Genomic DNA, 20,264 nt, shown 5'->3' on the forward strand with positions numbered 1-20,264 from the left:
TTTTTATGGAAGTCAGCCAATAATGATCGATGGTTGATCAATCGGAACATCATCCTATTTTTTAAGCCAGCCTCCTTACCTGGGCCAGAGCTGGTGCTCTTCTCTTCCACCCAGCTGTAGTAGGCGGAGCAGTCTCCATTGCTCGGCAAAACAACTGGTGTCCCTGTGATGCTGATGCTGGTCTCTCCATTCTGGTCGTCCCAGATCCAGCGTCCAGACAGGTAGGTGGTTCTCCGGGCCTCTGCCAGCTCGGTCACTGTGCTAGAGGTTAGAGCGAGGCCGACCTCTGTGACATCAGACAGGTCTCTGCGACACAAATAAAATGAAATAATTTAATTTCAAATGTATGCAATTGTTATTTTTCCCTCTAGATGTCAGATTTGTGCTCCAATGCTTTTATCATATGCTGTATGTAGTGTTGCTATGTTAGGTATAGTTTTAAGTGCGGCAGCGTATACAGATGTATCACCACCAAAGTAAAAATAAACCTGCAAACCAGTGACCATAAAAAGAAAACATATCAACCCAAAGAAATATGAAGTGAAGCTTTGGATCAGGGGCGCAATTACATACTTTCTGAGGAGTATGTGAACACATCATCAACGCCCCCCCTCTCACAGTCCCACTACTACATGCAGCTCTCCCTTATTCATGCACTAATAAAATACTGTAATTCTTTCATGGACTTTTATTTTGTGTTACATATTACAGCAGGTGATCATCTCAATCACAAACAAAATAAAAGTTTAATAAGGTAAAAATATGTAACAGTAGTGGCCCTCGGTGTTCAACAAAATTTCTGTAGTGGAAATATGAAATCTGAACAACTTGCACAGTATGCACCCACTTGCATACAGGTTAGAAGGTACAAATATTTTAAAGACAAAAACCAGGAGAAAACTATACACGAAAAAAATTAAGTATAACCAAAAAGAACAAGGGCTGGAATAAAAGTTTCGAGAGCCAAGAACTGAAGAAGGGAAGAAAGAAATGATGGAAGAAACAAAGGACAGAATAAAACAGCAGTAACGGCGTCAGGACTGGTGCTTCTGAGTCCAGGTCCGAGGCTGAATGTTTACACTCAAGAAATATTTCAGGAACATTGCTCTTTGTACGTCACAAAAATGCAAAAATAATTAGGGCGTGCCGTGGTGGCGTAGGGGTTAGCGCAACCCATGTTTGGAGGCCTTGAGTCCTCGACGCGTCCGTCGCAGGTTCGACTCCTGGACCCAGCGATATTTGCCACAGGTCTTCCTCCTTTCCTGTCAGCCTACTTTCATATAAGGGACACTAGAGCCCACAAGAGACCCCCTGGAGGGGTAAAAAAAAAAAATTATTCAACCAAATCTACTTCTTGGTATTAAACTAATAAATGTCTTAATAAACAAAAACTTATTATATGCAGCCATACATTAGTTAGGTAGTGACTTGAATTAATCAGCTTATATTTCACAATAGTTGCAGGGTTTTCCACAGAAAACTTGCTAAGCCTGGTGGTAAGGGTGCTAGGGCAATCACCACCATGATTTTGTGTTAAAAATGTTAAGTTACAAAAATTCAGAGGTAGACGAGCTGACATAATTTGGAAAAACACCCTCACACAGTTCAGTGACTCAACAATAAACCTAGCTTAATCCATCTTTACTGTAACTGGTCAATAAAGAAACCTATTTAACATTAACAAACAATACTTAGCCTGGTGGGGAGGAAAGTAAAGCCTTATCAGGCTTATGATACACTGGGGGAAACCCTGAAGTGGGTGGATAGATAAAGACATGGACAAACACTCTTGGAATAGATAAAGTCTGAAAAGGTTTATCTGTACTTCATTTTTCTTTTGATGTACTTGTCCAGAGATGGAAAAAATCTAGAGGCACTTTAAAATACACTATATGCAAGAAATTGTGGTCTTTTTGTGTGTATACTTTAAAAAACAGGAAATAAAAGAGAAAAGTCCCTGTGAACTGTGTGAAACGATTGAATGGAATCTTACTGAAGCAGCAGAACATGCAAGATGATGCCAGTTGCTGTCTGCTGTGCTATATTTGCCAACCTGCTGCTTTGCTTCTCCTCTTGCATATGGAAAATGTGCGTGATGAGCTCCTGGATGTGGTCTCGTCTGAGAGCTGCCAGTTGACTTAGTTTGTTGTGTTGTTCTCGGCTGCGCCTTTCCAACAGCTCCACCAGACGGCGATTGTGGCGATCAATTTTGTCTCTCTTTTCCTGATGCCTTCCAGCACGCCGCTGCAGCCTCTGAGTTTCCTCTTGAGAGCGCAGAAGGAGCTCACGATCTGAAACAAAAGATGGAAAATAAGGAGATGCAAATAATTTAATCAGAATATTCAGACAAAGAACCCAACACTCACAGCTCTTCACCTCTTCATTACCCCAGGCAACCGCCTCCTTTAGTTGGTCTCTCTTTTTCTTAAAGAGCATGATCTTCCATTTCTGAAAGAAAAAAAAATCATATGCACACATATACATACAGTATATATACACTGCTCAAAAAAATAAAGGGAACACTTAAACAACACAATATAACTCCAAGTAAATCAAACTTCTGTGAAATCAAACTGTCCACTTAGGAAGCAACACTGATTGACAATCAATTTCACCTGCTGTTGTGCAAATGGAATAGACAACAGGTGGAAATTATTGGCAATTAGCAAGACACACTCAATAAAGGAGTGGTTCTGCAGTTGGGACCACAGACCTCTTCTCAGTACCTATGCTGTCTGGCTGATGTTTTGGTCAGTTTTGAATGTTGGAGGTGCTTTCACACTCGTGGTAGCATGAGACGGACTCCACAACCCACACAAGTGGCTCAGGTAGTGCAGCTCATCCAGGATGGCACATCAATGCGAGCTGTGGCAAGAAGGTTTGCTGTGTCTGTCAGCGTAGTGTCCAGAGGCTGGAGGCGCTACCAGGAGACAGGCCAGTAGACAGGAGACAGTAGACCAGGAGACAGGCGTCTCCTGGTGAGGAGACGTGGAGGAGGCCGTAGGAGGGCAACAACCCAGCAGCAGGACCGCTACCTCCGCCTTTGTGCAAGAAGGAACAGGAGGAGCACTGCCAGAGCCCTGCAAAATGACCTCCAGCAGGCCACAAATGTGCATGTGTCTGCACAAACGGTTAGAAACCGACTCCATGAGGATGGTATGAGGGCCCGACGTCCACAGATGGGGGTTGTGCTCACAGCCCAACACCGTGCAGGACGCTTGGCATTTGCCAGAGAACACCAGGATTGGCAAATTCGCCACTGGCGCCTTGTGCTCTTCACAGATGAAAGCAGGTTCACACTGAGCACATGTGACAGACGTGACAGAGTCTGGAGACGCTGTGGAGAGCGGTCTGCTGCCTGCAATGTCCTTCAGCATGACCGGTTTGGCAGGGGGTCAGTAATGGTGTGGGGTGGCATTTCTTTGGAGGGCCGCACAGCCCTCCATGTGCTCACCAGAGGTAGCCTGACTGCCATTAGGTACCGAGATGAGATCCTCAGACCCCTTGTGAGACCATATGCTGGTGCGGTTGGCCCTGGGTTCCTCCTAATGCAGGACAATGCTAGACCTCATGTGGCTGGAGTGTGTCAGCAGTTCCTGCAAGATGAAGGCATTGAAGCTATGGACTGGCCAGCCTGTTCCCCAGACCTGAATCCGATTGAGCACATCTGGGACATCATGTCTCGCTCCATCCACCAACGTCACGTTGCACCACAGACTGTCCAGGAGTTGGCGGATGCTTTAGTCCAGGTCTGGGAGGAGATCCCTCAGGAGACCATCCGCCACCTCATCAGGAGCATGCCCAGGCGTTGTAGGGAGGTCATACAGGCACGTAGAGGCCACACACAATACTGAGCCTCATTTTGACTTGTTTTAAGGACATTACATTAAAGTTGGATCAGCGTGTAGTGTTATTTCACTTTAATTTTGTGTGTGGCTCCAAATCCAGGCCTCCATTGGTTAATAAATTTGATTTCCATTGATGATTTTTGTGTGACTTTGTTGTCAGCACATTCAGCTTTGTACATAACAAAGTATTCAATGAGAATATTTCTTTCATTCAGATCTAGGATGTGTTATTTGAGTGTTCCCTTTATTTTTTTGAGCAGTGTATATACATATATACACACACACATACATATATATATATATATACATACACACGTGCGCACACGCCCACACACACATGTGTGCACCCCCATACACACACACGCCCACACATTCATATGGTTAGGGTTGTCCTAAATGACTGATGATCATAAATAGAATCCACCTGTGTGTAATCAAGTCCCTGTATAAATGCACCTGCTCTGTGATCGTCTCAGGGTTTAAAGCGCAGAGAGCATCATGAAGACCAAGGAACACACCAGGCAGGTCCCAGATACTGTTGTGGAGAAGTTTAAAGCTGGATTTGATACAAAGACAGTTCAGCTGTTAATCACCAAGGCTGAAATCGGCACTTGGGAGACAGCGGCTCCCCAGAACAACGGACTAGTGCAACAGGGTGTAAAAAGCAACAGTCAAAAGAAAACATTGTGCCCGAAAACAGAAGAGGGGAAAGCGGGCAGTGCGATGGCCCAGCTTAAGGCTAGGAAGTCACCTATTCTGACTCCGTTTCTGGCCAATGTTCGGTCACTGGATAACAAAGCGGATTTGTTACATCTGAGGCTGAGAGTTTCTGCAGAGATGAAGAATTGTGCTAATCTTTGCCTAAAGGAAACCTGGCTTAACAGCAACATGACAGACTCAGGCCTTCCAGATGAACGGTCTTCAGTTATTCAGAGCGGACCGCAACCAATGGTCAGGAAAAACACGGGGAGGAGGATTCTGTATGTACGTGAATGAAGGTTGGTGTACAAACTGTGGACTGGTTAAAAACTGCTGCTCTGAGGTGATAGAACTCATGAGAGCAAAATGTCGGCCATACTCTCTGCCTTGGCAGTTTACTGCCGTGTTCCTCACCATTGTTCACATCCCTCCGGGTGCTAACGGCAACGAAGCATCAAAGGAGCTACATGACACCATTGTCTCACTGCAAATGAAGCACCCAGAGTTGTTTAACGTGGTTGCGGGGGACTTTAACCACGTGAAACTGACGGACACTCTGCCCAGTTTTTACCACCATATCACCCTCCCCACACACGGAGACAATACTCTGGACTGTGTGTACACCAACATTCACGGTGCGTACAGAGCTCTTCCTCGCCCCCGTCTTGGCCTCTCTGACCACATCTCATTCTGGCACCAGCATATTGTCCACTGATGGGATGGATTAGATCAACGAAGAAGACAGTCACTGTGTGGCCCAGGGATGCAGCCTGTGTGCTCCAGGACTGTTTTCAGTGCACAGATTGGCAGGTCTTCAGCGAGGCAGCTACTTATGAGGGAGAGGTGGACCTGGGGGAATACACCTCCTCTGTCAGCCTCCAAGTGTGCTGATGATGTCACCACCACCAGGACTGCAACTTGTTACCCGAACCAGAAAACCTGGCTGAGTGCTGAGGTGAGAGCTTCTGACAGTCAGGGACGCTGCGTTCAGGGCAGGCAAGGCATCCACACTCCGAGAAGTGAAGAAAGAATTGGTTGAAGGGATTGTGAGGGCCAAAGCCGCATACGCCCAGAAAAATCTTAAGTTTTCTTTAATATCATCCTGTCTCATTCTTGCGTCCCCAATATCTCATTTCTTCTTGCTTTGCGCTGTTACACCCCTAATTGTAACAAATATGAACTCACCATCTCATCAGCCTGTAGCCGCTTGCCCATCACACGTAGGACACTGAGAAGTAAAATTTTCAAAATTCATTATTAATGGTTAATAGTGACATCAATCACAAACTGAACATGCATTTGTAACTTGTTCCATTATGTTTTACCTCTGCTGCAGTCTTTCCTTCTCTTCCTCAAGCTTCTGTAGCCTTCCCCATTTCTCAGAGTATCTATAGAGACAAGTATAATCATCAAGAGCTCCTGTCCAACACCAGTTTGACATATACATATATACACATGTATATACAGATACATATGTATATGTATTTATTTATTTATATATATATACATACAGTATATATATATAAAGTATATACAGTATGTACACTGCTCAAAAAAATAAAGGGAACACTTAAACAACACAATATAACTCCAAGTAAATCAAACTTCTGTGAAATCAAACTGTCCACTTAGGAAGCAACACTGATTGACAATCAATGTCACCTGCTGTTGTGCAAATGGAACTTTGTACAGAACAAAGTATTCAATGAGAATATTTCTTTCATTCAGATCTAGGATGTGTTATTTGAGTGTTCCCTTTATTTTTTTGAGAAGTGTATATGCTGTATATATATATATATATATATATATACATACACACACACACACACACAATCACGCCGGCACAAGCACCCACACATACTGTATATATACACACACAGAAACAGAAAGATAGACAGATTGATCTAGAGTTATTTGAAATCTCTGAAATGTATTGAAACGTATGAATACTTGACTGAAATATTAATGGAATTAATACTCCATTAATTCAACGCATGTTAATCCTAAAATATTAATCCCCATCTTGTAGTTTTTTTAACCCTTTCATGCATGAATTATGATCCTTTGTGTCAGAATTATTTTTCCATTTTTCAAAATTTTTTTCTTAAGGCATAAAAAAGGTAGGAAATTTTTTTTGTAAAGATTATTTTTTTATTTTTATGTGATCAATTGTAATTTTGTCCAAATACAAAGTTGTTATTTGAAAAATACATCAGTAGTATTGTTCCTTAGGGGTTATCTGATGTCACAATATTTTTTTTACTTGCAAGAGTCGTCTACAGTAGAAGGAGGGACCGGGTCGGTTCTTATGCTTTTTTGTCTGTCGGCCATATTGTATTTAACAAAAATAATTTCTTGCATTTGCAGCTGATGGCCAGTAGTTGATGGTATATTTTATGATGCCTTAGTGTCCACTTCAGTGGTCTGTGTGCATTTATAACAGAAAAATCCACAGGAAGCACAAGAAAATGGCTTTTAGATAGCTGTCCACTGTAGTGACCACTATGCATGAAAGGGTTAAAAATCAATTTAGCTTTTGTGTTGTTTTCTAAGCTTGCCTCTGCTATGCCTTCTATTGCTGGTTTGCAGACACGTGACCTGGATGACACACGAAATTCAGATGGGGGTCCAGAAGTGGATTTGTCTGGTTCAAAACAGAGAAAATTCGATCACAACAAGTAGCTAATGCCCTAAATACGCTGAAACAGACGAGGCATCTCAAAAAAATACGTGTTTATTTAGGATATGTATTATCTTGGTAAGAAAGACTTCTCATATAATCTTGAGGATTTACCCAGCATCAAGGTGATCAAAGTAACTAACTCTATGGAGCTGCAGACTGCATATTATATGATGAGCCAGAAGAAAATCTTCAAAAGCCTGGAGAATACAATCATTTAGTTTCAGGTTGGGTCAAACATTTGTGACTCGGCACTGTGTTAGCTGCTAATGTAACAACTTTAGAAAATGTGCTTTTATTTTTTATTATTATGATAATGTTTGAAATTTCACCAAATCCTGATTAATACTGAAGAATCCTATTTTTTGTTATATTTTAAGAATTTTATTATTTTACTTATTTTGATAAGCGCTAGTACCTGTACTGTCACTTTAAGAGAGCGTCTTATGACATCAGTACTGTACTACCTTCAGGTGGCGCTAGGCTGCCTGAGAATAGGTAGAAAATGTTCCTTGCTTTTGGTTAAGCTCGCGTTTTATGAAATATATAAAATAATTGTAAGAACATGCAGCTGTGAATGAAGCAACTTTATTGCTGTGAATTCCGACTCCTATGAATGGAAGAGCTGCATGTTAAAGGGCTTTTTTTTCTATTTGTGCAGCAATGTGTATTTGTTTCTTTTGTTCTACAATGTTTAAGCTGATTGTATTAAGGGCACAAAACATCTGGGATATGTGATTATTTCAGAGGGTTTTTTTTATTTTACAAGAAATCTACCCTTTTTGTTATTGTGGATTTATTTATGAGAACAATAGTACTGTACTACCTTCAGTTGGCACTAGGCTGCCTGAGAAGAGGGGACTCCAGTGATTGGAAGAGCTGCGTGTTAAAGGCAATTTTTATTTCTATCTGTACAGGCCTCTGCCAGCAACCTGCATTAAAGAACAACCAGAAACTCCTGTGGTCCGACTCCCTTCTTGAACTGAACACAACGCAGAACACATCAAGGTTAGCCGACTGTATAAGACTAGGTGATCAGTAAAGAGCACTAATAGTATACACCGGTTACACCACATATGTCAAAGTCATTAATTATCTATGGCCCCCTGGATGATATTTAATTACTATTAGAACCGGCCCACAGGCCACAGCCGCTCGCTGGCATTTTGCACGCACCAACACTACATTTCCCACAATGCAACGGTAGCCCGCGAAGTCACAGCAGCGCGCACAAGCGGCTTCATTGTTCATCAGCAATCAGAGCAGAGATCAACTTTCAGGTAACCTCCTCAAAAATGGCTAAACGTAAGGTGGATGCTGCGAACAGGGGGTTTCAAGCCAGGTGGGAGGCAGAGTACATGTTCACAGAGGTAAAAAGCAAACCTGTGTGTCTTCTGTGTGGAGAAAGGTTGGCTGTAATGAAAGAATATAATCTATGAAGGCACTATCAAACTTCTCAGAAATACACAGACAAAGACAAGAATATGGACAAGGAACAAGGGCTACAGAAGGTGAAAGAATTAAAACGAGGCCTTAAGTCCAGGCAGGCTATGTTCACATATGCCAAATCACAAAGCGAGGTTGCTGTCAAGGCTAGCTTTATTGTGGCAAAATCAGCCCAGCCCTTTATAGAAGGAGAGTTTATCAAAAACTGTATGCTTAAAGTTTGTGACGCAGTGTGCCCAGATAAAAGACAACTATTCTCAAACGTGAGCTTGAGCAGAAACACCGTTGCTGAACGTGTAGACCAGCTTTCCACCAATATAAAAGAACAACTTGTGAGAAAGGGAAAAGATTTCATCGCATATTCTCTTGCTGTGGATGAAAGCACGGACACATCTGACATTGCCCAGCTGTCAATTTTCGTTCATGGAGTAGACTCCAGCCTGAGCATAACAGAAGAGTTTTTGGCATTACGTCCTATAGATAGATAGATAGCATTTATTGTCATTGAACAGAATTCAACGAAATTTCCATTGCATGGCACATGCATGGCACAACTACAGGACAGGATCTGTATGAAGAGGTATCCAGATGTGTAAATGAGATGGGGCTGCCTTGGGAAAAACCTGTGGGATTAACCACAGACGGAGCACCCGCAATGTGTGGGCACAGGAGTGGATTGGTGGCAAGGATGCGTGAGAGGATGCGGGAGGAAAACGTCAAGGATGACCTGAAGCTTATCACTGCATCATACACCAAGTGTCGTTGTGTGGTAAAGCCTTGAAAATGGAACATGTAATGAGCACCATAACGCGAGCAGTTAACATCATCAGAGCCAAAGGTTTAAATCACTGCCAGTTCAAGGCATTTCTGGGTTAGTTAGATACAGAGTATGGTGACTTACTGTATCACACAGAGGTGCAATGGTTAAGCCAGGGAAAGGTGCTGCAAAGATGTTTCGAGCTGCGTGAGGAGATCTGTCCGTTCATGGAAAGCAAGGGGAAAGTCACAACAGAGCACAGAGATGAAACTTTCCTGTGCAAAATGGCGTTTTTCTGTGACGTCACAAGCCATATGAATGTGATGAATCTGCAGCTGCAGGGACGGGGACGTATCATCTCTGATATGTACAGTACAGTCAAGGCCTGAAAAAAAGCTGAGTCTGTGGGAGACGCAGATGAGGAAAAAAACTTAAGCCACTTTTCCACTGCCAGACCATGAAAAAGAAGCTCTTTACCGCTGTGTTCCTGAGTGCAGTTTGCTGATAAAGTCAACATACTTGCTGCCGACTTGCTGACTTTGAAGTCCAAAAAAGCAAGTTTGAACTGTTCAGCAATCCTTTTGCAGTTGGGGTAGAAAGCGCACCACCAAATATACAAATGGAGTTGATTGAGCTCCAGCACAATGACACACTGAAGGAAAAACATGAGAGTGGGTGCTGCTGAGTTCGCACGTTTCATCACCGACCCAGTTGCGCATCCAAGCTGTTCGGACGCTCTCTATATTTGGCAGCACATACCTGTGTGAACAACTTTTCTCTTTAATGAAGCTAATCTAAACATCACATCATTATCTTACTGATAATCACTTTCACTCAATCCTGAGCATTTCCTCAGCTCAGAGCCTAACCCCGAACATTGATGAACTTGTGCAAAAGATGAGACACACCAAGTATCAGGCTCAGTCTCAGACAAGTGAGCATCATAGAGCAGCAACGTATTTTTACATTTGTTTGTACAAGACGTGATTTTTCTTCTATTGTTTTGTCTGTGTGCCATAGATTTTTGTATTTTATTTTATTATATTTTATTTATTCATATTTATTTTTCAGTTGAATGGACTCAGGGAAAATTGCAGATAAGAGCCATGAGAAAGAATACAACTGATTTGATTTATTATTTTTTTTTATTTTACTATTTGAAAGCAGTGATCGGTAGGATCATAGAGCAGCACAATAATGCATTTTTAGTTTATAATGCATGCACTTTTACAGGTCCTTCTCAAAATATCAGCATATTGTGATCAAGTGCATTATTTTCCATAATGTAATGATAAAAATTGAACATTCATATATTTTAGATTCATTGTACACTAACTGAAATATTTCAGGTCTTTTATTGTCTTAATACGGATGATTTTGGCATACAGCTCATGAAAACCCAAAATTCCTATCTCACAAAATTAGCATATCATGAAAAGGGTCTCTAAACGTTTATGAACCTAATCATCTGAAACAACGAATTAACTCTAAACACCTGCAAAAGATTCCTGAGGCCTTTAAAACTCCCAGCCTGGTTCATCACTCAAAACCCCAATCATGGGTAAGACTGCCAACCTGACTGCTGTCCAGAAGGCCATCATTGACACCCTCAAGCAAGAGGGTAATGACACAGAAAGATATTTCTGAACAAATAGGCTGTTCCCAGAGTGCTGTATCAAGGCACCTCAGTGGCACCTCAGTGGGAAGTCTGTGGGAAGAAAAAAGTGTGGCAGAAAACGCTGCACAACATCATTATCATTACATTATGGAAAATAATGAACTTTATCACAATATCCTAATATTTTGAGAAGGACCTGTATTTATGTATTTATCTTGATATTAAGAAAAATATTTTGTTTTTAAAAACTATTTAATTTTTTGCTGTTTGCCTGTTGAAAATGTTTTCCCTTGAGGTTACTGACAGAGCCATAACAAAATATTGATTTATTTTTTTAACGTACAGAACATGCGATTTTTCTCTGAAGGAAGTTCGTTTTTGTCTGGTTGCCTGTTGAAAAATGGTTTCACTTGAAATTACTGAGAGATCCATAAGAAAATATGGCTTTATTCATTTAATTATTAAATAATATACACTGTGTTAGGTCTTGGTTCAATAGGCTATGTGCAATCATTTCAATGTGTTTTAATAAACATTGAAATACTTTGGGCCATCAGCTTGTAGCAAATTTGGTTTTTTGGCCCTCGGTGTATTTGACTTTGACGTCCCTGGGTTACACCAACAACATTAGCGCTCTGAGGACAACCAACCTGGGGCATAAAAATAATATAGCTTACCTTACATATGGATGCTTGTCTTTCTAAGTAACTGTCCAATAAAATATCTGAAAATACAATTTAAACGATGCAATCGTTACCTGTTAGAAAGTGGCGATGCAAACTCTGGCATTGTTAGTTTTCACACCGCCTGTTTTTACCTGTAGATTGTTGATCCACTTTTCTCCTCTTTTTTCGGTAAGTTTGTTAAAATTAACTCCCTTGTGACCAACTACCTTTGAAACACGAGAATAATGTTTATCTTTCTCTCTATTAAAACGGTTGGAACAACCATATGACTCAGACTTTAGACATTTTGATGCTGAATCAAAAGAAATAAATGGGATGCATTTACTTCTTGCTCTCCATCTGCATTGGGTGACGTCTTCTGAAACCCAGCAATTGAGTTACACTACTGTTACTTGCCTTACTTGTTTGTGTTTACTTTGACTAAATAAAGTTTCTTTTTAAATTGCTGATTGCCCCTAAGCTAACCATAATGTCTGTCACATACAAGAAGCAATTATCTTTGCAGTAAACCACTGTCCGAGTGTCGAATACCCAACTTAAAACTAACTTAACTGGGGACTGATAAATATTAAAATCATCATAGCTTTATAGTCATAGATTAATCAAAAAACAAATACTGAAATGGAAGTGGTTCTTCAAGTAACAGCCTATGGGCTCTTCTTCGCCTGCCAGTTTCTGCTCCTCGGGGAGGGATGGGGGAGTTACACAGAAAAACACAAGTATAGCAGATTTTAGTCCTCACTGATACCTTTACCTTTCACTGTTCCTCCCGTCGAAGAATACGAAGTCTCCGGCCTGAATGCACCGGGCACAAGTAAGCCTGCGGCGGGAGGTGGTGCACAGGGGACAGCGTTCCACCGCCACGTACAGACCCTCAGCTTCGTCAACCGACTCCACCATCACACTACCCGGGGAAGAGACAACAGAGTGGAGCTGCTGACGAAGAAAAGGCAGCTTTGTCTCCGCAGCTGAGAGTGAGGAAGAAGTCGGGCCGACCAGTGGGAGATCTATTGGGGACGCCATAGACATGTAAGCTAGGCTAAACTATAGTAAGCTGCTAAACTATCACAGCTACAGAATTCGTAGCTCGCCGTGGGTCACTCCCTTGTTCCTTTTACATTCTACCTCTCTACGATTATCTAGGTAACTTTTTCAAAAGACCTCGGGAACTCTGAAATGAACGTGGGGCCACAGAGCGAGTTTGGGGTTTTGTTTGTTTCTAAAGCATTTCCTGCTTCTTCTTCTTTAGTTTTTTTTTATTGGCGGATGGCAACCAACTTTACCGCCACCTACCAGACTGGAGTGTGGTCATCAATGATCTCAGAGGGAATTTAATAATACACACCTCAATGGTATGCACGAATGTGCAAATTCACATCCATACACACTCATATATATATATATATATATGTATGTGTGTATATGCAAATGAATACGCATACATACTGTACATATATACTATAAATACAATTAAATAACCCAGTGTTTTTTAAAGATCTAATTAATTGATTTCTAACAGAATTTGATTTATTTCCTAAAAGATTTATCATAGAAAATCCTATTTTCTCTCTATTTAGTATCGACTTTAAATGCTGATGTTCCTCTGAATACTTGTTACATTCTAATAAGACATGTTCCACTGTTTCCATCTGATTACAATAATTACAAGTCCCAGTTTCATGTTTCCCTATTCTGAAAAGAGAACTATTAAGTGCAGTATGACCAATTCTACATCAAGATATGACTACCTTTTCTTTCCACCTTCCATTCATGCAACCATTACCTCCCACAGTCTTTTGAAATTTATATAAATCTCTACCCGTGTCATGATTAGCCCATTGTTCCTGTCAAACCTTAAGGATTTTATTTTGAATAATAGATTTTCCCTCACTTTTGCTGAAAGAAATATTTAAGTTAATAATATCTGCTTTCGGGGCCTGTTTAGCTAATATATCTACTTCTTCATTTCCTTCTATACCTACATGAGCAGGAATCCAGACAAATCGAACAAAACATTTCTTATTATGTAGCTGAACTAATAGGTGACATACCTAATTGTTGTGGCCGTTTATGCTAAATTTTTGTAGTTTGTACTTTTTACCAATTTAGTTTTGTTCTTTGGGTAGTTGGAATATATTTAAGTTAATTTAGAATCAAAATTTGTAATTCATTTTTATATTTGGAAGTGTTTAGATTACGTTGTTAATTGTTAGACCCTCCCATTTGGAGTGACATTATTTGCAGATGACGGTTTTATTTGGAAAAGGGGGAAAAAACGTAAAATTTGTAAATAAGAAAATACAAGAGGCAATAAAAAGTGTAGAAGATTGGGCTTTAGAATGGGGATTTAGAATTTCAATATCTAAATCTAAATTCGTTACATTTACTAATAGGAAAATAAATATTAATGTAAATCTTAAATTATATGAGAATGTTATAGAAAGGATAGATCAGATAAAATATTTAGGAATTTGGTTTGATAAAAAACTTACATGGAAAATACATATTAAAAAAAATTATTGAGAAAAGTAAAAAAAAACAACTAAATATAATGAGATGTTTAAGAGGTAAAGATTGGGGAGCTGGTAGGAAAGCTTTAAAAATAATATACATCTGACTAATTAGATCAGTATTTGATTATGGATGTATTGTATATAATTCAGCTTCTAATAGTTTACTAAAAGAAATAGATAGAATACAATATCAGGCATTAAGAATTTGTTGCGGAGCAATGAAAACAACCCCAGTATCAGCTTTACAAGCTGAAATGGATGAGATGCCACTGGAGCTCAGGAGAAAACAACTAGCCATAAATTATTGGGCAAATATTGTCAAGAAAATCCGAGCTCATCCCACTTCCCCATGCTGGAGATTTTAGTTTAACAGTAATAATAAATAAAGTTATCTTTAAAATGAATCACTCAAGTGACATCAAGGCCCAACAGTAGACTTAAGTGTCAATAAAGTTAGTTTAACAGTAATAATAAATAAAGTTATCTTTAAAATGAATCACTCAAGTGATATCTAGGCCCAACAGTAGACTTAAGTGTCAATAAAATAAATCTGGTTGTGTGTGTTGTTTTTGTCTCATGCAAACTTTGCTTTAATTCTACTTTTCTCTATTTAATCATAAGAAATCATAGTCAGTCAGAGAGAGTCATTAAACAGGAAAAGCAGGTTTCCTGGAAAAAGAGGAAGTAAGTTTCCAGCCTGCAGATTTATAAAAAATAGCCGAGACTATTTCTTATTTTAAATCATGAAAGTTTTAAAGAATGAAATCTAAAACATTTTGAGTAATTTGATAAGATTCAAAGTAAAATACTTATATTAATATTGGTTTACTTGTAATAATATTTACACGAACATTTGTGGGAACACTTACAAGAAAAACAAGTAACTGTAACTTTAGTATTAAATAATTAGAATCATGGATTATTCTTGGTTTCTTTTCAGAAAAACATCTGTAATAACTCACATTAAGATTATAATAAGTATAATTAATAAGTTATGGTTATAAAATCATAAATGAATGATAAATCAGAGAAGCTGAAGAAAATAAATGTGATATAAGTTATGGTTATAAAATTATAAATGAATGCTAAATCAGAGAAGCTAAAGAAAATAAATGTGATATAAATGTGATTTTGACATTGAACTTGAAATGGTGTAAAAGGTGTAACTGCAATTAAACATCACTGATATGTTGGAGGTAGAGAGTAGGTGAAAGGTGAAAGGCAAGGAACTAACAGGAGAGCAGAGATGATCAACGCCTTATTTAGAGAGTAGGTGAAAGGTTGTGCAGGCAATGGACAGGAGGTTGAGCAACTCTGAGACATTAGCACAGACATCAGGACATAATGTCTGTAAGACAGTGATGGATATGAGATCATCTGTCTAAGCAGACAGCCAATGAAAACGCACCAAAAGGTGGATAAACCCTATAAAAGGTGGGTGCAAAAGAGGAACCGTTCGTTGGATCCTCCGGGCAGCTTCGAGCCAAGATCGAGATGGACAAAGAACTCTGCAGCTGAAGAAGAGCCGGGGCCACGGAGCCGAAGACTGTCCTGCCATGGGGACCAACCCGTCAGCCCTACAACCTGTGGCTTCAAATCGCACTTCTCTCATCGGCTGGGTTCAGACCCCAAAGACAAAGATGAAGACAAAGGCAAAGACAAAGACAAAGAAGAAGAACTGGTGCCTTTTTTCCTGCCAGCACCAAGTCCTGTGTGACCTCACCATCCACGCGGAGAGGAGGCTCATCAGACCTGCGGAGATCCTGGCCTTCATCGATCGGCGTCTTCCTCCTGCTGCAGCACCTTCTTCGTCGTCGTGCCAGGTCTGGGGTTCGAGGCGCCAGGCTCTGTCCGTCTCTCTCAAAGGTTCCCTTTTTTAGTTCTCAGTATCAGCAGTAGGGAAAGATAGACTAGATGATTGATTTTACTTATTTGATTATTTCTGCTACTGAATTAAGCTGTACTGACCCTTGCAAAACTGCCTTACTAATAAAATATTTAGCATAAAGAAAGTCTAAAAGATGTTGTGGACATTCAGTTAATGAGTCACCTTAAAGTTCTTTGATGGTTGTAAAATAGCTGTGATGTTTGATTCTGGAGAGGAAAAAGTTTAAAATGTTTTATAGGTTGCTGGTAGCCCATATTTAAAACGTCATCCTTGGGACTCGCCCGAGTCACTAAAACCTACCTGGTTCAATAACAAATGCAAGTTGTAAAATAGAGAACGAGCGACCGTTAACAGGTGTGCTCTGTGAAACTAGTTGGCTGTAGGCTGCTCAGTCTGGCTAATTCACAGGGGGAAGAAGGGTGGGACACCTGGATGTAGGCCGTCAGAAAACCAGGCGAATCGTTTCTCGAAACCAGCTTAAACAGAGTTTACTTCAGTTCTGGACAGGGTAAATCCCAGCAGATTTAGGAAACTCAATTAACCCGTTAGAAGGAGAGCTGGTAGCACATCTCCCCTCTCAGAAGAGGAAGTAGAGAGTGAGAGAGTAGAGACAGAAAGGAGGGGGGGGGTGTTGCGCAACAACAAGTTGCAGCAGGAGGAAGATGTTGATCGATGAAGGCCAGGATCTCCGCAGGTCTGATGATGAAGAAGGTGTTGCAGCAGGAGGAAGATGTTGATCGATGAAGGCAGGGATCTCCGCAGGTCTGATGAGCCTCCTCTCCGCGTGGATGGTGAGGTCACACAGGACTTGGTGCTGGCAGGAAAAAAGGCACCAGTTCTTCTTCTTTGTCTTTGTCTTTGCCTTTGTCTTCATCTTTGTCTTTGGGGTCTGAACCCAGCCGATGAGAGAAGTGCGATTTGAAGCCACAGGTTGTAGGGCTGACGGGTTGGTCCCCATGGCAGGACAGTCTTCGGCTCCGTGGCCCCGGCTCTTCTTCAGCTGCAGAGTTCTTTGTCCATCTCGATCTTGGCTCGAAGCTGCCCGGAGGATCCAACGAACGGTTCCTCTTTTGCACCCACCTTTTATAGGGTTTATCCACCTTTTGGTGCGTTTTCATTGGCTGTCTGCTTAGACAGATGATCTCATATCCATCACTGTCTTACAGACATTATGTCCTGATGTCTGTGCTAATGTCTCAGAGTTGCTCAACCTCCTGTCCATTGCCTGCACAACCTTTCACCTACTCTCTAAATAAGGCGTTGATCATCTCTGCTCTCCTGTTAGTTCCTTGCCTTTCACCTTTCACCTACTCTCTACCTCCAACATATCAGTGATGTTTAATTGCAGTTACACCTTTTACACCATTTCAAGTTCAATGTCAAAATCACATTTATATCACATTTATTTTCTTTAGCTTCTCTGATTTAGCATTCATTTATAATTTTATAACCATAACTTATATCACATTTATTTTCTTCAGCTTCTCTGATTTATCATTCATTTATGATTTTATAACCATAACTTATTAATTATACTTATTATAATCTTAATGTGAGTTATTACAGATGTTTTTCTGAAAAGAAACCAAGAATAATCCATGATTCTAATTATTTAATACTAAAGTTACAGTTACTTGTTTTTCTTGTAAGTGTTCCCACAAATGTTCGTGTAAATATTATTACAAGTAAACCAATATTAATATAAGTATTTTACTTTGAATCTTATCAAATTACTCAAAATGTTTTAGATTTCATTCTTTAAAACTTTCATGATTTAAAATAAGAAATAGTCTCAGCTATTTTTTATAAATCTGCAGGCTGGAAACTTACTTCCTCTTTTTCCAGGAAACCTGCTTTTCCTGTTTAATGACTCTCTCTGACTGACTATGATTTCTTATGATTAAATAGAGAAAAGTAGAATTAAAGCAAAGTTTGCATGAGACAAAAACAACACACACAACCAGATTTATTTTATTGACACTTAAGTCTACTGTTGGGCCTAGATATCACTTGAGTGATTCATTTTAAAGATAACTTTATTTATTATTACTGTTAAACTAACTTTATTGACACTTAAGTCTACTGTTGGGCCTTGATGTCACTTGAGTGATTCATTTTAAAGATAACTTTATTTATTATTACTGTTAAACTAAAATCTCCAGCATGGGGAAGTGGGATGAGCTCGGATTTTCTTGACACCCCCTCCACGAGGTCAGACCTTTCACATGCTGGGAGTCCATCACCCTCCTGCAGTTCGCCGTCCTCATCCCCTGGAAAGAGAAGAGGTTCGTCTGGGATGTGAAGATGCAGATTCTTCATCCTCAGTTGTCACAGAGGGCTCAGTGTAGTCATCAAAACTCCACTTCTCTTGACAATATTAAAGGACATAAGGAAAGTTTTCCTCCAAATGTTATATTACAACCATGTCAAGAAAAAGTAAAAAAAAAAAAAAGAAGATAAATAGTTTTGGATGGATTATTGATAATGAAATAAATGAGGTAGGAATAAATAATTATTTAATTAGTCCTGTGGTGAGTATTCCTGATACTCCACCTTGGTTAAGTGGAAAAGCTGAAGTTGATTTAAGTTTATTGGAAAAAGGCAGACAAATAGAAAAGAAAGAGGTGGAAAGGTATATAAAGAAAGAATATGCAGAGTATATACAAGTATATACAGATGCTTCTAAAATGTCTAATGATAAAATAGGAATAGCATTTATAATTCCAGACTTAAATATTATGAAAAATAAAAGAGTAACAGACAGGTTGACAGTATACACAGGTGAATTAATGGCTATATTAATAGCTCTAGAATGGAGTGAGGAAACGAGGAAGAAGGAGATATTGATTTATTCAGACTCAAGTAGTGCATTAATAAGTATTTTAGAGCAAAATTCAGAAACAAGACAAGATATCATATTGGATATTAATCAATCAACTTTTAGAATTAAAAAATATGGGTCCAGGGTTAAATTAGTTTGGATTCCTGCCCATATTGGAATAGTAGGAAATGAGTTGGCGGATAAATTTGCTAAAAATGCAGCAAAAAAGGATAATGTTGATCTTAATATCAAAATAAGTAAAAATGAGGTCAAACGTATAAGTAAAAAGTATATTAAGAAGAAATGGCAGGAACAATGGGATAGAGAAGACAAAGCAAGATTTTTTTATAGCATTCATAAAAAAGTTGGGGAATGTAGGAAAGGTAATAGGAATAAAAGAGAAGAGGATGTTATATCCAGATTAAGGTTTGGGCATACGGGGTTAAATAGTACTCTAAAAATGATTAACAAACATAGTACAGGTATGTGTAGATATTGTGGAGAGACAGGAACAATACAGCATATTTTTCTAGTATGTAATAAATATAATCAGGAAAGAGAGGTGTTAATCAGAGAGTTAAATAGAAACAAAAATAAATTAGATATTAGAAGCTTGTTGCAAAGATCGTCTGAGGATGTAGTGTTCAGCTGTATTTTTAGTTTTCTTAGGAGGACAGGCATTATGGGAAGATTATAGTGGGTTTACATCTGGTTCATACTCCAGTCTGGAAGGTGGCGGTAATGCACCTACAAGTTGTTTGCCAACACCATAAAACAAAAAGAAGAAGATTTTTTTGATTTTTAATAAAACATTTATTATACAATAATTTAACAATACATTACATAATCAGGTCAAGGATACTAAAAACACAATGAATAGTTACAATAACAGCTTGTTATATTTTAGTCCTCCTTGATTAGAAATGGTGCACAACACATTGTTAAAACCCCACAGTTCTAAAAAACCCTTCAAATTCCCGGTGGCTCTGTGGAAACAAAACTCCAATCTCAACCTGGCCTTGATGTTAACCTTCCACAGAGCCACCACGTCGAGTTGAGGTCCAGCCTGCATTTTGTCCCGTCGAGTCAAGTAAATAGCCATCTTGGCTTCAGCTATTAAAAAATTTAAAAGCCGGGATTTAAAACTAGTGGATTGACTGTAATGTACACCATTGATAAAAACGGAATTGGTAAAAACCACGCTAAAAAGGCTAAAAATGCTCGTTAAAAAATTTAAAAAGCCAGTTAACTGTACACAATCCATAAAAACATGAAAAACACTCTCAGACAAACTACAAAATGGACACT

General features: G+C 39.4%; 1 protein-coding gene across 1 annotated transcript in view; it reads right to left on the bottom strand.

Moving 5' to 3' along the window:
* The window catches only part of atg14 (autophagy related 14), a 31,841-nt gene extending 18,857 nt beyond the window's left edge, over positions 1 to 12,984 (bottom strand). Inside the window, exons 1-6 of the mRNA XM_023352754.1 lie at positions 12,489 to 12,984; positions 5,873 to 5,935; positions 5,733 to 5,775; positions 2,367 to 2,448; positions 2,054 to 2,291; positions 80 to 306 (exon numbers count right to left, since the gene is read on the bottom strand). Of these exons, the coding sequence (XP_023208522.1) occupies positions 80 to 306; positions 2,054 to 2,291; positions 2,367 to 2,448; positions 5,733 to 5,775; positions 5,873 to 5,935; positions 12,489 to 12,763 (928 nt within the window). The 5' untranslated portion in view covers positions 12,764 to 12,984. The remainder of the gene's footprint in view (positions 1 to 79; positions 307 to 2,053; positions 2,292 to 2,366; positions 2,449 to 5,732; positions 5,776 to 5,872; positions 5,936 to 12,488) is intronic.
* Positions 12,985 to 20,264: the final 7,280 nt, after the last annotated feature.

The sequence above is a fragment of the Xiphophorus maculatus genome, chromosome 19 (assembly GCF_002775205.1).
Source record: "Xiphophorus maculatus strain JP 163 A chromosome 19, X_maculatus-5.0-male, whole genome shotgun sequence".
In the NCBI taxonomy this organism is placed as follows: domain Eukaryota; kingdom Metazoa; phylum Chordata; class Actinopteri; order Cyprinodontiformes; family Poeciliidae; genus Xiphophorus; species Xiphophorus maculatus.